We start from the raw sequence: 19,940 nt of genomic DNA on the forward strand, positions 1-19,940 counted from the left end.
TGAATTTATTGACTCCCATTTGACCAAGTCTTGGTAGACGATCATCATACAGCATAGTAAGGCACGACTCAGCTACAACACTGAGAGTCCAATAGGGTGCCAAAGTCACCAATGCCTACCAACTCCGATGATATCTTCTCGTTGGTCGTCATCAACATTGTCCCTTATCGCATTCGTACTATACTTCCTTACTTCAAAGCCCGATGTATTCGTATCTACCCCCAAAGTCGGCCACAACACCATAGCTAATATTACATGTTCCTCCATTGAGTCCTTCAACTCGTCCTCGACCAATAAACCAGATACGATTTCCCCTTACCTGGGATATCTCCCCCAAGACTGCAGGGCCGACGCTAGCTCCATCCTCTGCAATCATATCCTACTGTCCCTACCATCTCGCCTCCCATTACCTTCCATCTGGACTACGACGCTCCTAGCAGCTCCTCCTCTCCATATAGCTCTAGCTGCATTGACTTCCTCATCAAGCACTTGGAAGGCCTGTCGATTACCATAGGGGAAGGGGACATTCTCATGCGGCAACCTAAGAAGGTAGCCTCCATACAGGCCATACTAAGAATATGCAATTCTAGTACCGTAAAAAGGGGAAGAAGACCCCCAAAGCGGTGCCATCACTGGTATCGCTCTGAGCCTTTTCTTCCTCCTCGAGCTCTTTCACTTCTTTCGAACGTAGAGCATATTCCTCTGGATATCTATTATCGACCAATCTACATAAACCTTTTCTGAGTCCCTCCTGGCCTGTAATACCCACCTTTGTTGTATCAAATTGGCAACCATTACGTTCGTGCTTCCTATGAAAGGGCATGGCGCTCGACATGACTAACAAGTATAAGTAGGTAGAGGTTAGTTTGGTAGATACTACGCAGTATTACCGGACAGAGTTGCCGATGATCCATCGTTTTAGTGATACAATTTTTACAAAATGTATGCCCACAGGCCGTGGTAACCGGCCTACACGACAAACAAGTCCCAAAGGGATAATCCGTAATTGAAGACTCTAGAGCTATCCAAGACTATGGTTTCATACGCTTTTTATGAAGCACTGGAACAGTTGGATGGTATTACTCGACAAGAAGCCTCAAGCAGATTGGACACTCGAATGTGCTTATAGTCTTATCATTCTCTTCCTCCCCATATTGATTATCCCCAACCGACTTGGACCCATCAGACTGGTCTGTCATTGGGACTGAGATACTATCCTTTGAATAATGACTAGTAACACAAGACAAAAGGAAACATCACTGAAGCGGACCAGTCAATAGCAAGCTGCCTACAGATTTATCGCTTCTTACCGTACAAGGCGGCCTCGGCCTGAAGAGACATCATCCACACTGTAACTACAGTTGAAATATATTATTACCTTCTTCTTAGAGCTATCGCCGAGTTCGAAATGCTTGCAACGCTTGATGGGCATCATACGCTTGCACTTGCACTTGGTGCACTCCAACTTAAGGACGATCTTCTTAGTAGTCTTAGCCTTCTTACGGAAGACAGGCTTGGTCTGACCTCCGAAACCGGCCTGCTTACTATCGTAACGCCTCTTACCCTGGGCGACCAAGGAAGCCTTACCGGTCTTGTACTGGGTAACCTAAACATATTACTATCAACATCAACAAGAACAATACGATCGACGATAGGGATCATAGTATACCCCGACACATGTATGCAGATATTACCTTTTGACCGGTATGCTTCTTGCAACGCTTGCAATAGGTCTTGCGAGTCTTAGGAACGGTAACCATGACGGACCCTTCAGCGACTGTTGGCAACGGTTGGTCACTCCAACACTGTAGCTATAATCGATCATTCGGGCGAGCGAGATTTGCACAAACGAGCTTTTCGGTGTGACGGCAGCAGGATCGGTTAAGATTCGAGGTTTTGTCCAGACGAAGTTGAATACTGTCAAGTAACATGTTCAGGCTCCATCAGCCAATAATGGGACTCTGATCTCTCGAGCCTAGACAGGAATACATCAATCGCCTTCATCATTACTTATCAGTGCAGTGCGGCGGGGTAGCACCCCCGGAGTATAGATCGCAGTAGCTGAAGATCGGCCTTTTCCCTTGCCAAGTGACAACAGCACGTCGGTGGTGTGGTATAAAATGAAAATTCGCTCCTATCCTCATCATTGTCTAATTCTAGACCCCCGCACTGTTTCAGAGGATCGTTCATCAATCTTTTATCCATACGATGACGACCACTTCTGGCTGATGGCTATTCTCATTGGCGTTGGCGTCGTTCTAGACGTGTGCTGTGGCATTATAATCCGATCACATGAAAACACAACAGAGGTTATTTCACACTTAATCCAAAACTGTCAATCATGTAGATGAGGAAAGCAAGAATGGCAATGAAGAAATAAATTTCCAACTCCCTCCGCCGCAGGCCGAATGGTCTCCTCTGTCTTCAACTATCCATGCCACTCTATAGTCTGGCGATCGCTGCTGCCATCTCACCCTGTCAGAAGACTCTGTTGAGTTCCAATGGACCAAGATCAGATATAGCATACTAACTTCAACAACTGGCCTGTGGGGATCAGAAAAATACGTAGTTGAGAAGCAATGCAGTTTATGGGACAGTCCGGACCACTTTACGATGCGTGCCCATGACATTCCTACACGTCATCTATTTACGCTTATTAATAGCTTCTCGGAATGGTAAGATACGCCAGCAGCAACGCGGATTTCATTACTCCCAAGGTAGCGGCAAGCCAAGGCCGCCAGGACCGCAGATAGAACCGCAAGAGAGGGAAGCGGTAATTCCTCGTCAACTATCGAACTAAAGGCAAGAATATTAACGTGGTGGTGTTTGAAGACATCGTGAGCATGCATATCACTTTTTCATATCATTTCTGAGTCTATCAATATGCTGTAGGCAGCTCCGATAAGCCTCACTGTAAGCCTGCATCGGCTCAATACTTATCTTATTATCATCACATGAGATATGCTTCTTCGAAGCTTGTGACTGATGAGCACCATACTTCTCTCGTAGACGTCTCGTATGACGTTGACACCATTCCTGGGCATACTTATCGAGAGGCATTCGTCAAAGTACTGATACTGGAGATAGCCAAATAATGACGTCCCAGCCATTGGATTCACGTACCTCCCAGACTACCCAACACCCTTCGTGGATAGTCGATTGGCACGAGAAAAGTAACACAGACACATAAACATATCATTCATCGATTTCTTTACGGTCCATATCGCGGTACCGCCAGAATCGGCCGCTGACGTTCACTTCGCTACGCCCACGACTGACTGCCAGTATGATACACGCCCCGTTCTGAATGCGAGAATTGGCTCACCATCATTCGGTCTCACGTGTGAACCTTAGGAGTTTCCACTTGGCCTCAGGTGAAGGAAACTTTCTCAGGGAATTGTTCGACATCGGCTTTGGGTCGTCCAGCCTCCCTAACCACGTAATGGTTCTTTCTTCTCAACACACGGCAGTAAACTCGACAGGCCCTTCACGTGAACATAACGCGGTACATGCAAAAACCGCACCATTGAAAACGAACTCAAATCGTGACCTCTTCAGAAACGCTAATATGATCTCCTACGCGAGCTAACCGATTGACGGTATCGACTACCAAAAATAGACTAATCCAGAGGACATCCCCACATGTGTTTGAAGCGTGGTACGAGTACTGCAAGGAAGGCTCCCGAACCGCCAAGATAACAAGACTTCACCAAGAAGCCTGAATAGAGGCCTGCAATACCCCTCTTGGCTGCTATATCAGCCGCGGTTTTAAACATGTCGGTGACACCAGAGATAAAGTATCCAGGAGTGAGCGGGGGACGGACTATCTCGGGATTGAAAGTCTCGGCTACTGCTTGTTTCTGGATGACTGTACGAACCACATCACACCAACAGTTCAAGGCCGTACCAAATACACCAGCACAGAACCCGCTCGCCGTGTCCGACATTTTACCGCGACCAAGGACCTTATCAGTTTGTTCGCGGAATATATCCAATGAGAAAAAGTAGCCTCCCGTCCAAAGCATCTGACGAAGTTGCATACCCGTATAGCCGATATACAAGCCAACTGCTCCTCGCGTACGAACCAGATGCCTGAGGCCGATATTATCAACAGCATAATGCTAGAGTCGACGCCTACCTCATAGTATCAGCAGTGCCTTTGAACTTCCCTTCAGCATCCAACTGCTGAGCCAACTTGGCATTCTCGAATGGTGATATGGCAATGACTTCGGGTATGGTAGCAAGCGAACCCGCTACACCCTTCGAGAACGGGGTACCGTCCTTCTGTTTGGCGTTGAAGACCCTCTGATGAAAAATTGGCTGCAGCCAGAACTTGATAACTCTGGAGAAGGTTGCACGCATCATCTCTGCACCCAACCCTTTTGAGACGAAGCCGGATGCGCCATGAGTCTGATAGAAGTTCTTAACCAAGGTCGACACGGACGAGCGTTGCCCCGAAGCTTGGGCCATCACCAAGGCCCGGACGATATCCACCGGGTACATCGCGAAGGCAGTCACGACCGCAGCCCCTGTAACTGGGGGTAAAGTGTCGAACGCCGACGGGATGGCTTTGGTCGGCATGACAGGGAGTTCAGCTGAGAGACGACTGACTGTCAAGTAGGGATGGCTGACTAGGAGTATTACGCAACTCAAACAGTATTATCGATTGTTAAACAATTTGATACCAAATGTATCTAAACTTCAGTAGCTTGGAGGAGCTCAGAAACACTCGGAGGAGGTGGAATGAACAAATCCAATGCACTGGGGTAAAGAGCATCCAACTTCTCCGCACGCTCCTTCCCAATACGTTCGACATATCTAAAACGACCACGATGGATCGCCTGTTGGTAGTCCCCATCATCATGAGTCTTACCCATTCCACGCCCTCTCTCCTTCTCCTTCCCTCTTCTCCCACATCTTCAGTAAATCACAATACGATACCACAGCGCCGAACTCAGACAAGTCGCGCATCCTTATCAATTCATTCCCGACATGGCCCGTCGTCAATACCCTAAGAAAAGATCGTTGCAGCTCGCGCTCGCCCATCTGATCGATTCGAAGTCGCCTACTCATCGACAGCCGCTTTGAACATCGCTTCCGCCATAACAGCATTGCCTTCGACCTCGAAATTGACACCTTTCGCCACCAATGCTCGAGCAACATATCTGCACATAGCAGAAAGTCATCCACGGATATGCATTGGAGAGGACCACAATCTTGCGAATCTACGTCTTCTTCGAAATGCCTACGTCTTCTTGATCTCCTCGTTCGGGATTGCCTCGCACAATTTAAGTGCAGCATCATCCTTCTCCACGAGCTTCGTATGCGCATCTTTACATTGCTGTACCAGTGGTGCATCGAAACAACTGAACATGCAATAGTCTTGATCTTCCTAATACACCTACTCCGGGCATGAACAAGTTAGATATACTCAACCAACCCCTCTGCGTGCTGCATCTGATTACCGCTCGGTTACAAAGCGACGTTAATTACCGAAGACGAGTGAGAAAGAGGCATTCCAGGAGTAGACCACCTCTTACTGATCTTTCACCACCGCGCTGGCCGCAGGGATACCGTCCTTTAGCCCAATCTCTGTCTTGGAAGCAACAATGCCACGCAATGCTAACTGGGAGAAGGTCTCTCCGAGGGTATCGACACTATTGGCATTGGTGAAGGACTCTACAGCACTCGTAAGGTAACCATCATGCCTGGACGAGGAATGGCATCATCCAAAGAAGAGGTCTTACCATTGAGCTATTCCAGCCAACATGTCACACAGAGCTGTTTCTGTTACCATACGTGCTGGGCTAAACACATCATGACCTAAAGATAACGACAACAGTTGCATTGCGAAATATACCATAGCTTGTTTGCTCCCGAGCTCACATCGTTGGATCAAAACTCCCGCTTGCTGCCACTTCTTAGCCTCTACCAACTTCAATGCTTCGTTGAACTCGGGCAACTGTCTTGCACTGGTCGAGAGAGAGCGGATTCCGGTAGGTACAATCGAACCCGCGCCCAATCTTATGGGCATGCACAGTGACGACATCATTATGAATGAAAATTTCACAACCACTGGGGAATTACGGCTCCAGCCACCTCCAATGCTAAACTCGACGCCTGTTCCGTTAGAGAAACAATTTCGCTCAGTCCCACTTGGATTTCCTATCGCGTTTATCTTTATGCTCTTCACGTCCACCATCGTCCCTACCTGACATCCATATGTTGTGGGCGGCCCGATACCGCAATAGAGATGTTACCTCTCTTTCCTAATGAAGGGAATTGAGCCAAGCCAACTGTACGGCTGGCCACATTGCGGTCACCAAAAGCTCGCTTAACACCAGGTGCGTAAATGTCATCGTCATCGCAGGCTACATCAAACAAGAGATTTCCGCACACCAGCCACAACGAGATGTATTGCAAGCAAGACAACTATCAAACGCTTACCATTGAGGTCCACATCACCACCAATAACGACTGCCTTCTTAGCAGTATCTTCTTGCGAGTGCGAAGATATCTGCAGAGTCAACCTCACTACTCTCATGATTCCACGAGGCTATTCCTACGAATTTCTTTCCAACTCCCGAACTCATACTCGTTCCACGAGCTTCCGAATACCCTAGGCCATGTCGCTGTTGCGGACCCCCAGCCACGGCAGCTCTACGCAAACCCTTGGCAGCACTGTGACCAAGCTCTCGAGCGGCTGAGAGACATCTTTGAGTAGAAGTAGAGCTCTCTGCGATACTGGCCTACCAGCAAAGGGTGGGAACTCCAAAGCAAAATCCATAAGAGCTGAAGAAACAGCCTAAAAAGACATACTCATACTTCCTATTGCCTTCCAAGTACTCACCTGCTTGGACTTCTCCATGAACTCAACTAACTCGGCTGCCATCTTAGCCGAATTATCCTTCCTCACCAACAGAGTTGTAGCATGGCCTGTATGACCAGCTCGTCCAGTTCTACCCAACCTGTGCGTGTGTGTGGTGAGGGTATCTACCCAAGATAAGCTCAAAATACACTCCCCCTACTCCTTACTTGACATATCATAACAGATAACCTCCTTCACAGCTGGTATATCCAGACCCCTACTAGCCACATCCGTCGCTACTAACACCTTCGTCTTACGGGACCGGAAGTCTGCCATTATCTAAAGCATAGCAGCCGATGACCAGCACTCGAGCATTGATCTCATCAAGACCAGGACGGGAAGATCCCCAGCGCTTCAAATCCCGAGTTCCCTATGCGCATGGTAAACCGTATAATTTCCAGATAAGAAATCATCTCTTTTATTTTCTACTGCCCAAACCAAGTTCGCTACTTTCATCCTGTCGTTCTGATCAGAGTCGCCGTGTAACGCTTCGCAAGGTAGCGACATGAACTCTCGTATGGCCACTGCCAGCTCGGACGCGCCAGACTTTTGATTCACGAATATCAACACTTGCCCATCCTGAATGGCAACCGAGTTGCACGCACGCACAAATAACCACACCTACCTCCTCCTGGGCATCATCCAGAATGTGCGGCAGATTCTCCGAGAGCCAGTTGAATTTGTCGTCCTTTTCCTCGACCACCACCACATCCTGCGTGACGGCTTGGGCTGCACCACCCGTGGTAGCACTAGCTCCGACGAACAACCTCACAGGGTCTCTGAGAAGAGGGGTGTCACCTCAACCCACATGCACGTTGGTTGGATAACCTACTGCATGATGTATCTAGCGAGGCGTTCAATCTTGGGTGGCATGGTCGCCGAGAATAACATAGTCTGCCGATCAGGCCGAACCCTCTGCACTAGACTGCGGACCTCGAATGAATCGAAACATGCCATTCGCGAATCGCTTCGCTCCGCCCTACCTGGTTCTCGAATCCCATATTAAGCATCCTGTCCGCCTCATCTAGAACAACCCACGCTGTATCCCCAGTGAGCGACATGCCATGCTCTTTGACCATGTCAATGCATCTGATGAGGAGCAACTATCCAACATGATGTTGTGAAGGAATGCTTCCAATCACCTTCCCGGATTCCCCACAACGATATCGCAAGTGCCCTTCCTGAGGTCTTTGAATTGTTCATACTTCGATAGACCTCCAGCAAGGGTAGTGCCTTATTGAACACACATGTAAGATACCATTGTGCGGAGCTGTCCCCTTTTGTGTCATCACTTGTGATTCCGATATACTTCCCCAACTTGTAGATGGTCTTCTCTATCTGCACTGCCAGCTCCCGAGTCGGACACAAAACCTGCCAGTGGTAACCGCTGAAAGGTCAACGCCCATCGTATTAGTCCTACCAATGCGAACGGGCACGCCGGATGGTCTTTGGTGGGGGCCGGTCTATCAGCCAGATCGGCATGTTCTTTGTGATAGATGATATGCATGATTAAAGGCATCAAGTAGGCGAGAGTCTTCCCGCTGCCTAAATAGCATCACAAGAGTTACAGCAGAGAGGTTCGAACTCACGACCTCTCACTGAATAGCACATAACTTAACCACTACACTAACTCACCCGTGTCTGCAATAGCCAACACATCTCTACCTGACAATGCTGCCGGAATAGCCACACATTGGATGGGCGTAGGTTTCTAAAGGAGAAATTGTCACACTTTAAGTGTGGCATGAATATGATCGCCCATACTCACTTCGAACTTAGCGTGCTTAAGCGCTTCCTTCACAGCCAATGGTGGACAGCATTGCTCAAAGGTAGCCACCGCTCTAGGCACCTATAAGGCAGGTAAGGCAGCGCTCACTGCAGAGGTATTATTACAGCTCGACCCGTTGCTGATATGAACTTCTCCTTATTGAAGGCTCTCACTTCCGCCTCCGTCATTTTGGTCACCTCCGGATGCGGCTTGTAGGGCCATCTGACGATGATAGTCCAGAAAGCTATGACTAGCAGCACTACTGACCTGTATACGATGGGATACTCATTGCCTTCATGCTCTACTGGTGGTAATGCGTCTACTGCCTTCTTCCGACGATCCAGGACCTCATCCTCTGGCAGCACTCCCGTGTCGGCATCATCCTCATCCGAACCTCCCGTGTTGCCCAAACTCATGCCGGCTTCCTACCACAAGTGAGGCATCAGCCCTAGCCATATACACCGTCACTGCGCCATAAAATCCAACAGCATGAGCCAGGCCTGCCTCCGCAGTACCTTCTTCCGCCTCTCGAATGCCTCCACCGCAGTCTCCTCGTCATCATCACCCATGATCTCCTCGTCATTTCCATACGATACACGCCGTTGCTGAATCCAAGCAATGACGAGCCATTGTAGTAGCCAAATAGCTACATTGTCGGTAGCCGCCTTGTCTCTCGCAATCTCAGTCTCGATGCCAGCCATGAAGGCATCCAAGGGGTCAACCTCCGTTGTTGTTGCTCCAGACTGTTGCTGTTCTGTTGTGGCTCCTAATACTAATAGGAACGATAAGAATAATATCCCTCCCTTGGGGAATCACCATTGTCAGCTGGAGAGCTCTGTTGTCCTCCCTCATCATCAATCTCATCAAAGATATTCTTAGTCGGAGCCGGTCGGCCAACTGCCGTCTTCTTAAAGAACATCAGAAGAGACCAACTAGGAAGAGAGGGAACCACAATAAGGTACACACAATTGCTCAACTAGGAACAGATATATGAGAAATATCCATACTGCGCGAAGATACGTCGTCTAGTTCAAGCTCATAATAGATACGTCGTCATCATCATCTTCGTCATCATCATCCTCGTCAGCTTCCGTATCCTGAGAAATGACATCCCACTGATAGTGATCCCTATACCTCTTATTACCACAATTGGTGGCTCCACTTTGCTTTTGCGAACATCACTTGGAATACCACACCTCGGTGAATCCACCTCCATTGAAGAACTCCTCCCCTGGGGATGGCTAACGACCTGATCACCTATCACTCGGGCCCATGAGTGAGAGCAGCCTCCTCACCAGCTCCGACTCTCTAACCGCTACCTCCTCCATCTTCACCACGTTCCTGAAATATCCCAGCATCAACCTCTAACACTCACCTCAAAGTAGCATTACCTTTCGGGCACAACATAATTGCCAATAAGATCAACCCTAGCAAGGACAGCCTTACTGCCGCTATCTTGTCTGATCTCTGCTGTTAACGCCCGAACCGTTGGACCCTCATTGAGCACTCTCTGTAAAGTCTTACGATGATTATCACTCACGATGTGCTCAGCGAACATGCCTATCTTATCGCACATTGTTTGACACAGTGGACACCAGATGGGTCTAATACTGCCAAACCCGACAGTAGCCGCCAGGATGTCGGCTTCGATCGCATTCCTCCATCCTCCTATCTCGGCATTCCGTACAGTGGAGAAGACCCTCCTCTCCCTACGCTCAAGCTCCGGCCTCACCCGCCTTGGAATTGTTCTCGTTGATCCCACCCCCAAGTAGCCACCAACTTTCGGATCCCTCCTCGCCTTCAGCGCTGTATCCACACAATTGGTGACAGTAAGACCAGAAGCAAGATACACCAAGATGGTAGTGAGAGCATCTCTCTCGATAGGGCCTTCCCATTTGTCTGCTGTCACCTTCAGTGAAGCCACTTTTTGATAATTCCCTTCTTCCGGTACAGCCAAAATGCCCAATATTCCCCGACACTCTCCTGAGGCCTTCCACAACAGCATCGGCCCATCAACTGCAGATTGGAAAAAGCCTTCGTCAGTCAGTGCCGTCAGAAACATATGTACAGCAGATAGAGATACCCGAGTTAAAGCAATGGAGGTCGGATGATACGAGGCGATAGAGGGAGAAGAAGTAGTAGTAGTGCTACTGCCACGTCGAAGCATTGTAAAGATAAACCATACTACAGTAATGATCGACACTCAGGAAAGCCCCTCATCTTAATCCAACCAAACCCCGTAGTATGCCACCATTCAAGTAACGCTGTGTGCGACGACATCATCAACAGAGGTTGAAGTCGGGCTCGTCTCTGAAGGCGTCGATTCCGCCTTGCCCTTCTCAACTGCCTCCTTCCACCTTGCGAATTGCTGTACCGATAAGACTTTTGGGAAGGTTACCAGACATCCAGACACAGCACATGGTGCTGCATGATGACCTCTACGATGATGACCCGCCTGATCAAGGAGGAGTGTGGAGGTGACATGACTAGGAAGATCATTTCAAGTCGATACATAATAATACACCCATAACATGGGAGACGTGAGATGACCCGAATGTTATGAAGCCTGACTACTATCCCCTACTATTCCCTACTACCATCATCTTTTGTTCAACTGTTCGCCAATGGCCATCATCATCCTCATCCTTCAACTCCTCCTTCTTCTCTCTCTTTATTCTCTCCTTCTTTATTAGGTCCACTGTCGGCCGATACTTCCTCGCCTTCCTGAAGAATACCAAATAGAAGACAACCCGGAAAATTCAGATGAGCTGACGAGGAAGCTCCTGCCACACTCGCAGAGATCCCTACCCTCATGCTTTATATAAGGACCCCCCCATACTACTTAGCCAGTGCCTCCTCATCATCCAGGTCTACAATAGTACCATCGTCTTCATCGTCTGTAATGTCGATGATGTCTTCTTCCTCCTCTAAACCTCTCTTCTTGGCCTTGCCTCGGCCCTCCTCCTCTTCCATCATCTCCCTGACAGTCTCCTCCTTCTTCTCCTGACAGTACAGCCACCTCTCCTACCCCACATGGACGCCCCCTCCGAACCTCAGCTTTATCGAGTAGACCCTCAGGGTACTTGAATCCACACGTCTCCTTCTTGAAGTCATATGATGCATATGAATGCAGCACACTCGCCAGCTGAGCTGCCACCTGACCACCACACGATGTGGATCATAATTTCGTGGCGCGCGACTGCAATATCAGGCCGAGGCAGCATAGACAGGCACCCCTTGGCGATATTACAATCTTATGTTCCACAGGTTTCCTATCTCCTTCTGCATCCCCATACTGAGTAAGTCTACATGCCTCCACCATGTTGAGTGGACACGTGTCAGTTAGACAGCATTTACACACAGTACCAGCACAACAGGGCAATAGCAGAGGGGTATGCTCAGGGGCCTAGAGATGAAGTGACGAACAATAACACTTCGATAAAAAATCTGGCCAGTATTTCAATAAGAGAAAACCAACCCTGTAAAGAATTCAACGGCATTTCGAGCTCCTCCCCTTCCTCTTAGTCGACAGTCATGTCCATAACCCCACTGAACCCCATTACCAGCATTAGATTGTTGCATATCGGACATATACAGGTCTCTGGTACCTTCGCTATCCTCTTACTCGGGGCAGCACTGGAGTCTGATAACTATCTCTTGCTGTATGGAATCCCTCTATTCACTACCTGCTGGTGACGAGTCTCTCTCTTCCTCTTCTGCAGTCTTCTTAAAGTACCGTGCATGCTCTACTACTATATTGCCCTTCACTCTAACACCACGACTCTGCCTCTGAGCACAACCGAATGAGACAATACCATCACTCTCCAAGAAACATGTGCTTCCCTCGCTGTCTACAGTATGGCAACACGAACTCATTTTAATGCACTCCCCAAATTCGAGTCCCCAGCTCACTCCAACACTTGGTTTCCGTGTCACCAGCAATGTTGCATTTCCAGGTATAAGCTCTCCATCGTAGTCATACAGTTTACCAGGCTCTCCTACACATAACCAACATGAGCTCCCTCACGCCTCCTCCTCCTCATCATCCAGTACCCGAGGCTGCATTCTCTGTCGTCGACTGATCCATCTCATAGAGCTGTAAGTCACGGGCATCACATTCCTTCTTCTCAGCAATGAGTAACTATCAGCAAAAGAGCATACACGAGTCCATTTCTAGTACGGTCTGCAGGAATGTCACCACCGCTACTACAATCATCACTGCTCAGGTCAACAAAACCCTAGCGTTCGATAATAATATTCGACACTAGCTCTAGCGAGGCAGACAGAAAAACTAGCGGCCGCCACACACAGCTCAGAAGAGACCGACTACATTCCAGGATTCATGTCCAGAAGAGATTCTTTCGTTATTACCTTCAATTCTCCCACCGCAATATCGGCAGCATTGAAAGCTATCTTGTCCAGAGTATTCTGATGCTTGAACTTGAAATACACGACATTCTGTAGCCGACCCTGGGACGCCAACTCCGCCTCGGAGGCCATCACAGGCTAGAAGAACAACAATGGAAAAACTCCATACAACGAGTATTGACCTCACGCTGAACACAACTTTAGGAGGAGGGGGAAGAGAAACTGTTAACACGAAACTCATTGGGAGATATCCTTCTTCAAGCCCTCAATCTTCACTGCGTCCTTCCCTGGGATCATCACCATGCCAATACTACGAGTGGACGACGACTCTGAACAGAACAAGCTCACTCAGACGACTCACTCAGACCAATCGTGAGAGGCGTCACTGAGCCACGAAATTCCACCGTCCATACAACAGCAACAATCTAGTATCTACCTTCGTTTCCCTTCCTCCTTTCTACAGCGTTCCGTAATACTATGTTCTTCTTGTCGTCTATACAGTAGAGACGTCCGGTGATCTCACGACCATCAGTGAGTGTAATTCGGAGGGGCTTGTGAAGAAGAGATGAGAGAAGGTCCGTAGTACTAGCAGGAGTGGAGGACGACATTTATCACTGGACAACTAAGAAACGGGAGGGGGGAGTTACCACACAGATACCAGTATCCACCCTTTGTGTATATCATCCACGAGGCCCCCTGTAGGGTATCCAACGCATACAGCATAGTGAATCGAATTGGAACATAACTGAGGAAATCACTTCTTCATCGCAGCTAAGGCAGCCAATAAGGCATCATTAGGAGCCATGCCAGATGCGACGTATCTGCATAACGAGCTCTCTTGCCGATATCAACGTCTAATGAGGGGGTCCGGACTTACTCATCGAACAATGCCTTTACTCGTTGCTGTGGTGACACAGACGAGGTGGATCCCTCCGCTGCAGTAGAATGCGACACAGTGTGGGGGACCGGCTGCTGACTTATCGGAAGGAATACCTAAGAATCATCATTTAGAGCATCGGTCAGGGATATGTCACACGTATCATTAACGTACATGCATAGTGACATCCGTAGGCGGAGGGAAGAAGATACCCCCACCACCGTCACCAGGTTGTACACCATGCGCCATAGCCAGAGAAAGCTGGAACCTAAAAATGCGCCACGTGGGGATCGAACCAGGGACCTCTCGAATCCTCACTTGGTCGCATTTCTCTCTGGACTCAATGTCATAAGTACCGCTCTGGTCATTGGTGGTATCGTATCCTGAGTCGTCATACTCCCCCTCGAGGATATCACACTCTTCGACTCGCTGGCATCCAACTCGATTACAAAGGAACTGTTGGAAGACCCGTTTTAGACTCATACATATACACCGCTATACAAGCACGGGGCCGCCTAAGCACTCTTCTCTCGAGAGCTAGCAGAGCGTGATATACAGCATAATTCCCAGTAATAACTCTTCTCTCACAGAGGTAACTACTCCCAGCTGACTCACCAATCAGTTCGTTTGTTCTCAACACAAACTATAGTCCCCGAGCTATCTTGACATATATATACTGCAATCCCTGCTGGAGACACCTCTTTCCTCTTACCATGTACCACCGCGTAGAAGAACCTGACACCACTTCATCTGATGATGGAGGCTTATGCGTAATAAAAGTAGCCCTTCTATGGTGGTCTGTGACATTGTGTTGTTAGCTACTCTTCTCAAAGCAATATATTAAAAATGGAGTTCTTGTGATTGGCGATATTTCACTTTGATAATATGGAATACGCATTATCATTTGCTCATATCAGGAAACTTCACTCGAACATGTCAGGAATTTTATGCACACCTACACAAGGCTCCTTTCCTCAATGGCAACAGTAATGATATGTTGTAGCACGTTCCCTACCACTACTTACGTGGCGAGACCAGACTCGATGCTGCTCATCCTTCGAGGGGAGGACACTGACTTCAATGCACGTGATGAATGTATCGCCACCGTACCTGGGGTAATATAGAGGACGACATTCCTCCCGACCCGGTGAGTATCTTACTTTTCCTATGACCCAACTCCATCGAGTGAGCAAAGGATAGAGGAACTATGCGATAAGTCTCACCTCGCTTCAAAAACAATTCGGTGTTGACCTGATAATGAAAGATAAAACACCAGGACCCCTTCAAAATACTCGCTGTCACTTCAGGCATGATATCCTTCTTAGCCGTACCAATGCATTCCAAGGGTTCACCAGAATTGGGATCAACCCGGATAATGACCAGACCAATATCCACCAAAGTACTGGCCATTCCAACAGCACTCTCCCTCGTCTTATTACTCTCTTGATAGACCGTTATATCCACAGATGCGTCTGTTAGGTCAAATCTGTGGCAACACAAGTCGAATGATGTCCCACCTTCATCGTCCGGCGCTGCTACAGTAAACATTTCCCCAAGCCCGGTAAGAGCTGGTAGCCAGCATCGCTGCCTAACAACTGCATCAGAGGGATAGTCCTCGTGGACCTACAAGTAGCAGGAGTCGGAACATATAGGGTTAGTAATGGAGGAGTACCCGACATATTTCCAGACTTGCGAAGTATTCCACTACATCCTCCCAGTCCATCCAAAACATACTATTCGAATCGTACCTACACTACCACATACACATTGAACCGCTCACATGGACCCACATAGAGACACCCGCACTGTTGACTACGCCGAGCTCACGCTTCAACTCATCCGTCCACTTGTCTGAATCCCGAGACCACGCGCCATTCCACGATCCTGACTTGGGCATATTGAAAAAATGAACGAGTGCGATCGGGCCTCGCTCTACCTACTTGGACTCTGAATTCCCCAGGGATTCCGCAGTAGGACGAGGCGGTTCTCTCCCACCTCTCGCACATTCATCACGGAGTAAGCATGTGGAGCCTGCAGAGATCATTTACGCAAGGTTCTACATTCGGCAGAAGGGAACAGATGATGTCACGCCCCCGGGTCATCGCTAGTTGGACGAACAAATGGGAGCTCAATAAGGGCAGTGGAGTTCATGCGGAGACATCCATATCGAACCGTGAGTTCGAAACTAATGTTCTCAATTGTTCACGCTTTGCAACAGTTAGTGATCCCTTTCATACCTGGAGGCCATGATCCTTCAGTTCCGCCCTGGAATGTCGAAATGTAGGTGCGCATGCGAGGCCAAGCAGGTGCCTAACGCAGGGAAGTCTAACGTCAATACTGGAGAGTTATTTTCCATCAACAGAATTCCGTGAGCTTTCGTACAGTGCTGTACCACGGTGGTACTACCACCCACTACGGAAACTCTGTAGCGAGTAGCACAGCCGTGAGATCGACATTTTTCAGATAAAGATCTCTCGATCAACCCTCACAGCGAAGGTCTCATCCGAAAGCAAGACATAAATCTGAGCAGAAACTTCCCGTAGATCAGAATAGCTCTTCCTGAGAATGAGTGTCCAAGCACCCTTGCGGATCTAGGGACTACTCCACACCGTCTAGGCCATGTATCCCTTCAATGAGGCAATTGCTCCGGTATAGAACAATTATACTCATTATTTCCGACTCGAGCAATTCGAGGCGGCACTAGGTTAATAACTGTCGGTATGCCTATCCCATGAACGTGTGGACATGCTCGGACGCCGACCCAGATCCTCCCTCACATGAAATAGTATGGCAAGGCACATGAACATGAGTATCACCTCACTGATAAGCTCGACTAGGGGTATGATGCCTATAGCTATATAGGCATCCGAGCATCCTATAGCTGTCAACCCCTCAGCGGGCCGTAGAAATCTATGCCAACCGCTTCGAAGGGATATACAGGGATTGATATCGGCTTCAGCTCACAGTTCTGCTGATCTTCGAAATGTGTCTAGACAACTCTTGACCAGTCTCTCAAAACGGATAGCTCGGCCAAAGCCAGAGTGTGAATCACACTGTGTGATTCACATGATGTGAACGAATGGTTTTCGTCCTTATATTCACTGGGAACCTTCGGACCCAAATCTACGTAGATAATCGGTCAAACAACCAACTCCATGCTGTGACCGTCCGTCAGCCTCTGTTATCCCAAGGCTCAAAAATGTGTTCACAATGTGCTCTCCGACACGCAATGACGTCCATCTCGCAAATGCCCTCTCTGGCATAGATGATTTCTAATCAACCTTCAATGAAGATTTCTCAATCGAGGGTAGTACAAGGGAAGTAACAGCTGGATAGAACAAGTATGGAGACGCTGTCTCCGGAACAGCATGTGGTACGAAGAAGTGTTTCGTCCAAACGCTCTCCAGAACCATTTCATTACGGAAAAACGAATGATGATGGTCGCCACCGCAGGTTACGGAGTGATTAAGAGTGCAGTTGCGACACATATGATAAGCAAGGATCAGATACCACAGCCTTTCAGTACCCGGCTTCATAACTGGTGAGCAATCTAGCCCACAACACTTCTAGTTCAGACTTCCACTCCTCCTCAGCCGTCATGTCAGATCCACTCGCCTTCAGTTCTTCGTTCTTCCGAGCTAACCATTCTGGAGATCTGATACAGCGCACCAATCCACTAGCTCTCAAAAAGCGGCATCGTAACTCACCTGAAGAGGATCTCCCTAGTCGTCGGGTAGCCTGTAAACAAGGACATAGCCTCCGAGATTGTTCCACTGTTCAATGCTTCATAACAGCCAAATAGCTTCGCCGCAGCTTTCTCGATGAGGGGAACCTGCTCGGAACCACCGATCCCGGGATATGCAACGAGTGCATATAACCGAAATACACGCGAGTTGTAATGGAATTCTCTAAGTCATGGCATCCTACCACCATGCTTCACAAATTGGAGACTGATAATTTATTAGTTATCGCATCGCGGCGATGCCATCGCCCATTGTGCCGTCGGCACAGTGCCGAATGAGAAGGGTCCTCTCACCCACAGCTGCCTCCTAGCCGCCTTAGTGTAAGCTAGCATGCCCAACCTGGTACACGGGAAAGTGTCGTCCACAACCACATTGTGCCACACGCCATCCCGGCATAGTCGTACCACATATCTAGGAGCATACGGATGCACTGTAGGGAAAGATCAAAGGCCTCACGCGCCAACAGGATTATATGCCTTGGATGCTGACAGGATGCTCTCCACCAGTCGGGGCTTCTGAGCCAATAGACTCAGTGCCCCAACAAACCAGCAGTTACCCAATGCACCTGAATAATATCCCAAGAATACAAAAAGCGTATATGCACTCTCACAGTACCTTGCCGTATATCATCGGGTGACGGCTCGCCACGTATGACCTCCCAAGGAGTACCCCCGATCTGACTGAATACTTAGACGATGTTCCCCTCAGCAGACAATACCTCCATAGTAACGTCATCTCGAATGTCAACTGGTCTGAGCCATTGACTGGGCCTAGCTTGCAATACCACGAATCCAGCTTCAGCTTTACAGCGAGAGCACACAAGCTTCTTTCCATCACTAGATCCAGACTCTGATGTCGGTGGCGGACGACCGTGCTTCTGTTCATACCTGCATGGTCTTCCGTCAATCTACCAACATACGCTCAACTCCCCATGTTACACAGTGCTATACATTATTTGTAGTGTTCCGGGATTCTGACGCATTTGCTCAGCCATAACGGGATTAGTCATCTCAATGTATCTGATACCATTCCTCTAGCAATCCCAAGTGCCCCAAACTCCCTTACTGGAAAAACGTCCGCATCTCCCTCCTCATCTCGTCCCTTTCAACCTCCTCCTGAGGGTCCTCATTCGGCAGAGGATTGCCATTATAATGACATTCTTGGCACGTCCAATGCGTCGCGGAGGCCTCGTCGAAGTACCTAACTCATTGACTGAATTCACTAACAGGAACGATACATGCACTTACAGGCTCCTGTTGAGCGGAGGAAAGGCTGGGTCTACAAAATTAGTGCCCATATTATTGCAATATTCGTTGATATTCTTCAGCCCTTCTTCATCAACCTACCCACACTAATTCGTGGATCTTCATATACGTACCAACCCACCTCTTCGCTAGTGGTAAACCTATCAAACTCGGCAGGCTTCATTCCCGCCTCTCGAGGAGCCCCCTCAGTGGCTCTACTCGGACCTGGCAGATCAGCATCTAACCAGCAGAGACACACTGACACTACCCACCACTTGCTTTCCCAACCTCCCCTTCTGCATCCTGCATCGACTCCCGTAGTATCTACTCCATTAATGCGACGAGCCTCTGCCCTACAACGATTACTTTATCAATCTCGGGATCTGCCTCCGCAGCTGCAGCTGTATCAGGATCAGACATTATGTACCTGATTAGGTATCATTACCACGATTCGATGAATTATGTCCATCACTCCATGCTCTTATCATTCGCATTTGAGTCCCCCATCTCCCCTTGATGGGTGGGGGACGACACCATATCAACGTCCTCGTCCAAACTTTGACTCAGCCAAAACTCGTCGGGAAAGTCCTGAGAAAAGAGGGGGTCATTCTTCCGGCATCTCCGCAATAGTGATGAGTGAGGTGATCCAGTAAGGAGGGTCATTTCTCATGCTGAGAATCTTATCCAAATTGGATAATCCAATACGAGCAAATGGGAATAACTCCGTATTCTACAGCGAAGCAGTTGAAAGCATATCCTCCCAAATGATCTTGCCCATTACCATAAATTCCATAAGATAAGCAGCAGCTGCCTCGACATCCTCATGGCATCTCCTCAATGCAACCACACACCTGTCCAGCGGCTGACCCAGAGATTCGGACAAATGTTGGGCATCAGCCGATGCAGGCATGGAGGATACTTTACCGAAAACTACTATCACACCCACTGAATTACTCCCCAACACGAGTCGATCAGCTCGAGAAGTATCATTACTATTCTCGACCTGCTTTGACTTGCAGATGGCTTCGCATCAATTCTCTTGTCCCATGATCTGCTCTCCTAATGGGCTCTG

At 48.6% G+C, this 19,940-nt stretch overlaps 8 protein-coding genes across 9 annotated transcripts; all 8 read right to left on the reverse strand.

Annotated features, from left to right (window-relative positions):
- Positions 1–188: 188 nt before the first annotated feature.
- Pmar_PMAR006740 (tripartite motif-containing protein, putative) lies at positions 189–1,199 on the reverse strand (the record flags this gene model as incomplete). Its single annotated transcript, XM_002788005.1, has 7 exons — positions 189–215; positions 256–314; positions 411–541; positions 594–725; positions 770–837; positions 891–969; positions 1,084–1,199. 7 exons carry the CDS (start codon positions 1,197–1,199, stop codon positions 189–191), a joined length of 612 nt encoding a protein of 203 aa, XP_002788051.1.
- A 55-nt stretch (positions 1,200–1,254) lies between these two features.
- Positions 1,255–1,768, reverse strand: Pmar_PMAR006741 (60S ribosomal protein L42, putative). The gene is made up of 3 exons (XM_002788006.1): positions 1,695–1,768; positions 1,379–1,606; positions 1,255–1,329 (listed from the first exon to the last, which is right to left on the reverse strand). The coding sequence occupies exons 1-3, from the start codon at positions 1,758–1,760 to the stop codon at positions 1,297–1,299; spliced, it is 327 nt and encodes a 108-aa protein (XP_002788052.1). The 5' UTR covers positions 1,761–1,768; the 3' UTR covers positions 1,255–1,296.
- Positions 1,769–3,555: 1,787 nt separating this feature from the next.
- On the reverse strand, positions 3,556–4,581 carry Pmar_PMAR006742 (conserved hypothetical protein; the record flags this gene model as incomplete). The annotated part of the gene is made up of 2 exons (XM_002788007.1): positions 3,556–4,092; positions 4,139–4,581. The coding sequence occupies 2 exons, from the start codon at positions 4,579–4,581 to the stop codon at positions 3,621–3,623; spliced, it is 915 nt and encodes a 304-aa protein (XP_002788053.1). The 3' UTR covers positions 3,556–3,620.
- Positions 4,582–6,128: 1,547 nt separating this feature from the next.
- Pmar_PMAR006743 (RNA helicase-1, putative) lies at positions 6,129–9,572 on the reverse strand. 2 transcript variants are annotated; one of them, XM_002788009.1, is made up of 21 exons: positions 9,453–9,572; positions 9,287–9,402; positions 9,152–9,241; positions 8,904–9,061; positions 8,762–8,858; positions 8,637–8,717; positions 8,504–8,579; positions 8,289–8,413; positions 8,161–8,239; positions 8,011–8,101; positions 7,852–7,957; positions 7,701–7,801; positions 7,494–7,647; positions 7,319–7,447; positions 7,036–7,147; positions 6,851–6,993; positions 6,754–6,805; positions 6,567–6,703; positions 6,448–6,517; positions 6,261–6,371; positions 6,129–6,211 (listed from the first exon to the last, which is right to left on the reverse strand). In XM_002788009.1, exons 1-21 carry the CDS (start codon positions 9,553–9,555, stop codon positions 6,147–6,149), a joined length of 2,196 nt encoding a protein of 731 aa, XP_002788055.1. In that variant the 5' UTR covers positions 9,556–9,572; the 3' UTR covers positions 6,129–6,146. The 2 variants fall into 2 exon arrangements, with proteins under 2 accessions (XP_002788055.1, XP_002788054.1); XM_002788008.1 differs by having other exon boundaries at positions 9,287–9,408; positions 9,453–9,563.
- Positions 9,573–9,661: 89 nt separating this feature from the next.
- Pmar_PMAR006744 (hypothetical protein) lies at positions 9,662–10,212 on the reverse strand (the record flags this gene model as incomplete). Its single annotated transcript, XM_002788010.1, has 4 exons — positions 9,662–9,733; positions 9,781–9,885; positions 9,932–9,977; positions 10,028–10,212. The coding sequence occupies 4 exons, from the start codon at positions 10,210–10,212 to the stop codon at positions 9,662–9,664; spliced, it is 408 nt and encodes a 135-aa protein (XP_002788056.1).
- Positions 10,213–10,890: 678 nt separating this feature from the next.
- Positions 10,891–13,136, reverse strand: Pmar_PMAR006745 (conserved hypothetical protein; the record flags this gene model as incomplete). Its single annotated transcript, XM_002788011.1, has 10 exons — positions 10,891–11,004; positions 11,234–11,360; positions 11,479–11,639; positions 11,689–11,793; positions 11,887–12,042; positions 12,200–12,279; positions 12,323–12,425; positions 12,549–12,634; positions 12,690–12,777; positions 13,008–13,136. 10 exons carry the CDS (start codon positions 13,134–13,136, stop codon positions 10,891–10,893), a joined length of 1,149 nt encoding a protein of 382 aa, XP_002788057.1.
- Positions 13,137–13,241: 105 nt separating this feature from the next.
- Positions 13,242–13,612, reverse strand: Pmar_PMAR006746 (conserved hypothetical protein; the record flags this gene model as incomplete). Its single annotated transcript, XM_002788012.1, has 3 exons — positions 13,242–13,333; positions 13,366–13,389; positions 13,441–13,612. The coding sequence occupies 3 exons, from the start codon at positions 13,610–13,612 to the stop codon at positions 13,242–13,244; spliced, it is 288 nt and encodes a 95-aa protein (XP_002788058.1).
- Positions 13,613–13,758: 146 nt separating this feature from the next.
- Positions 13,759–19,803, reverse strand: Pmar_PMAR006747 (conserved hypothetical protein; the record flags this gene model as incomplete). Its single annotated transcript, XM_002788013.1, has 27 exons — positions 19,650–19,803; positions 19,341–19,456; positions 19,235–19,295; positions 19,141–19,192; positions 19,011–19,093; positions 18,872–18,966; positions 18,690–18,824; positions 18,563–18,643; positions 18,343–18,511; positions 18,240–18,300; positions 18,081–18,189; positions 17,918–18,035; positions 17,589–17,713; positions 17,408–17,491; positions 16,119–16,191; positions 15,828–15,912; positions 15,698–15,765; positions 15,554–15,634; positions 15,399–15,504; positions 15,184–15,353; positions 15,042–15,132; positions 14,907–14,991; positions 14,497–14,616; positions 14,200–14,337; positions 14,056–14,149; positions 13,882–13,997; positions 13,759–13,825 (listed from the first exon to the last, which is right to left on the reverse strand). The coding sequence occupies exons 1-27, from the start codon at positions 19,776–19,778 to the stop codon at positions 13,759–13,761; spliced, it is 2,712 nt and encodes a 903-aa protein (XP_002788059.1). The 5' UTR covers positions 19,779–19,803.
- Positions 19,804–19,940: the final 137 nt, after the last annotated feature.

The sequence above is a fragment of the Perkinsus marinus genome (genome assembly GCF_000006405.1).
Source record: "Perkinsus marinus ATCC 50983 genomic scaffold scf_1104296928836, whole genome shotgun sequence".
NCBI lineage: Eukaryota > Perkinsozoa > Perkinsida > Perkinsidae > Perkinsus > Perkinsus marinus.

Excerpts from the sequence above, each read along its gene's own strand:
- Pmar_PMAR006743 (XM_002788008.1), bottom strand. The coding sequence starts at position 9,555 with ATGTTCTTTAAGAAGACGGCAGTTGGCCGACCGGCTCCGACTAAGAAT. Across the intron at positions 6,704-6,753 it reads GGAGTTCCCACCCTTTGCTG|CCGCTCGAGAGCTTGGTCAC; the intron begins GTAGGCCAGTAT and ends GATGTCTCTCAG. Across the intron at positions 6,372-6,447 it reads TGGTGATGTGGACCTCAATG|CCTGCGATGACGATGACATT; the intron begins GTAAGCGTTTGA and ends TGTTTGATGTAG.
- Pmar_PMAR006741 (XM_002788006.1), bottom strand. The coding sequence starts at position 1,760 with ATGGTTACCGTTCCTAAGACTCGCAAGACCTATTGCAAGCGTTGCAAG. Across the intron at positions 1,607-1,694 it reads AGAAGCATACCGGTCAAAAG|GTTACCCAGTACAAGACCGG; the intron begins GTAATATCTGCA and ends TAATATGTTTAG. Across the intron at positions 1,330-1,378 it reads GCGATAGCTCTAAGAAGAAG|GCCGAGGCCGCCTTGTACGG; the intron begins GTAATAATATAT and ends ATGTCTCTTCAG.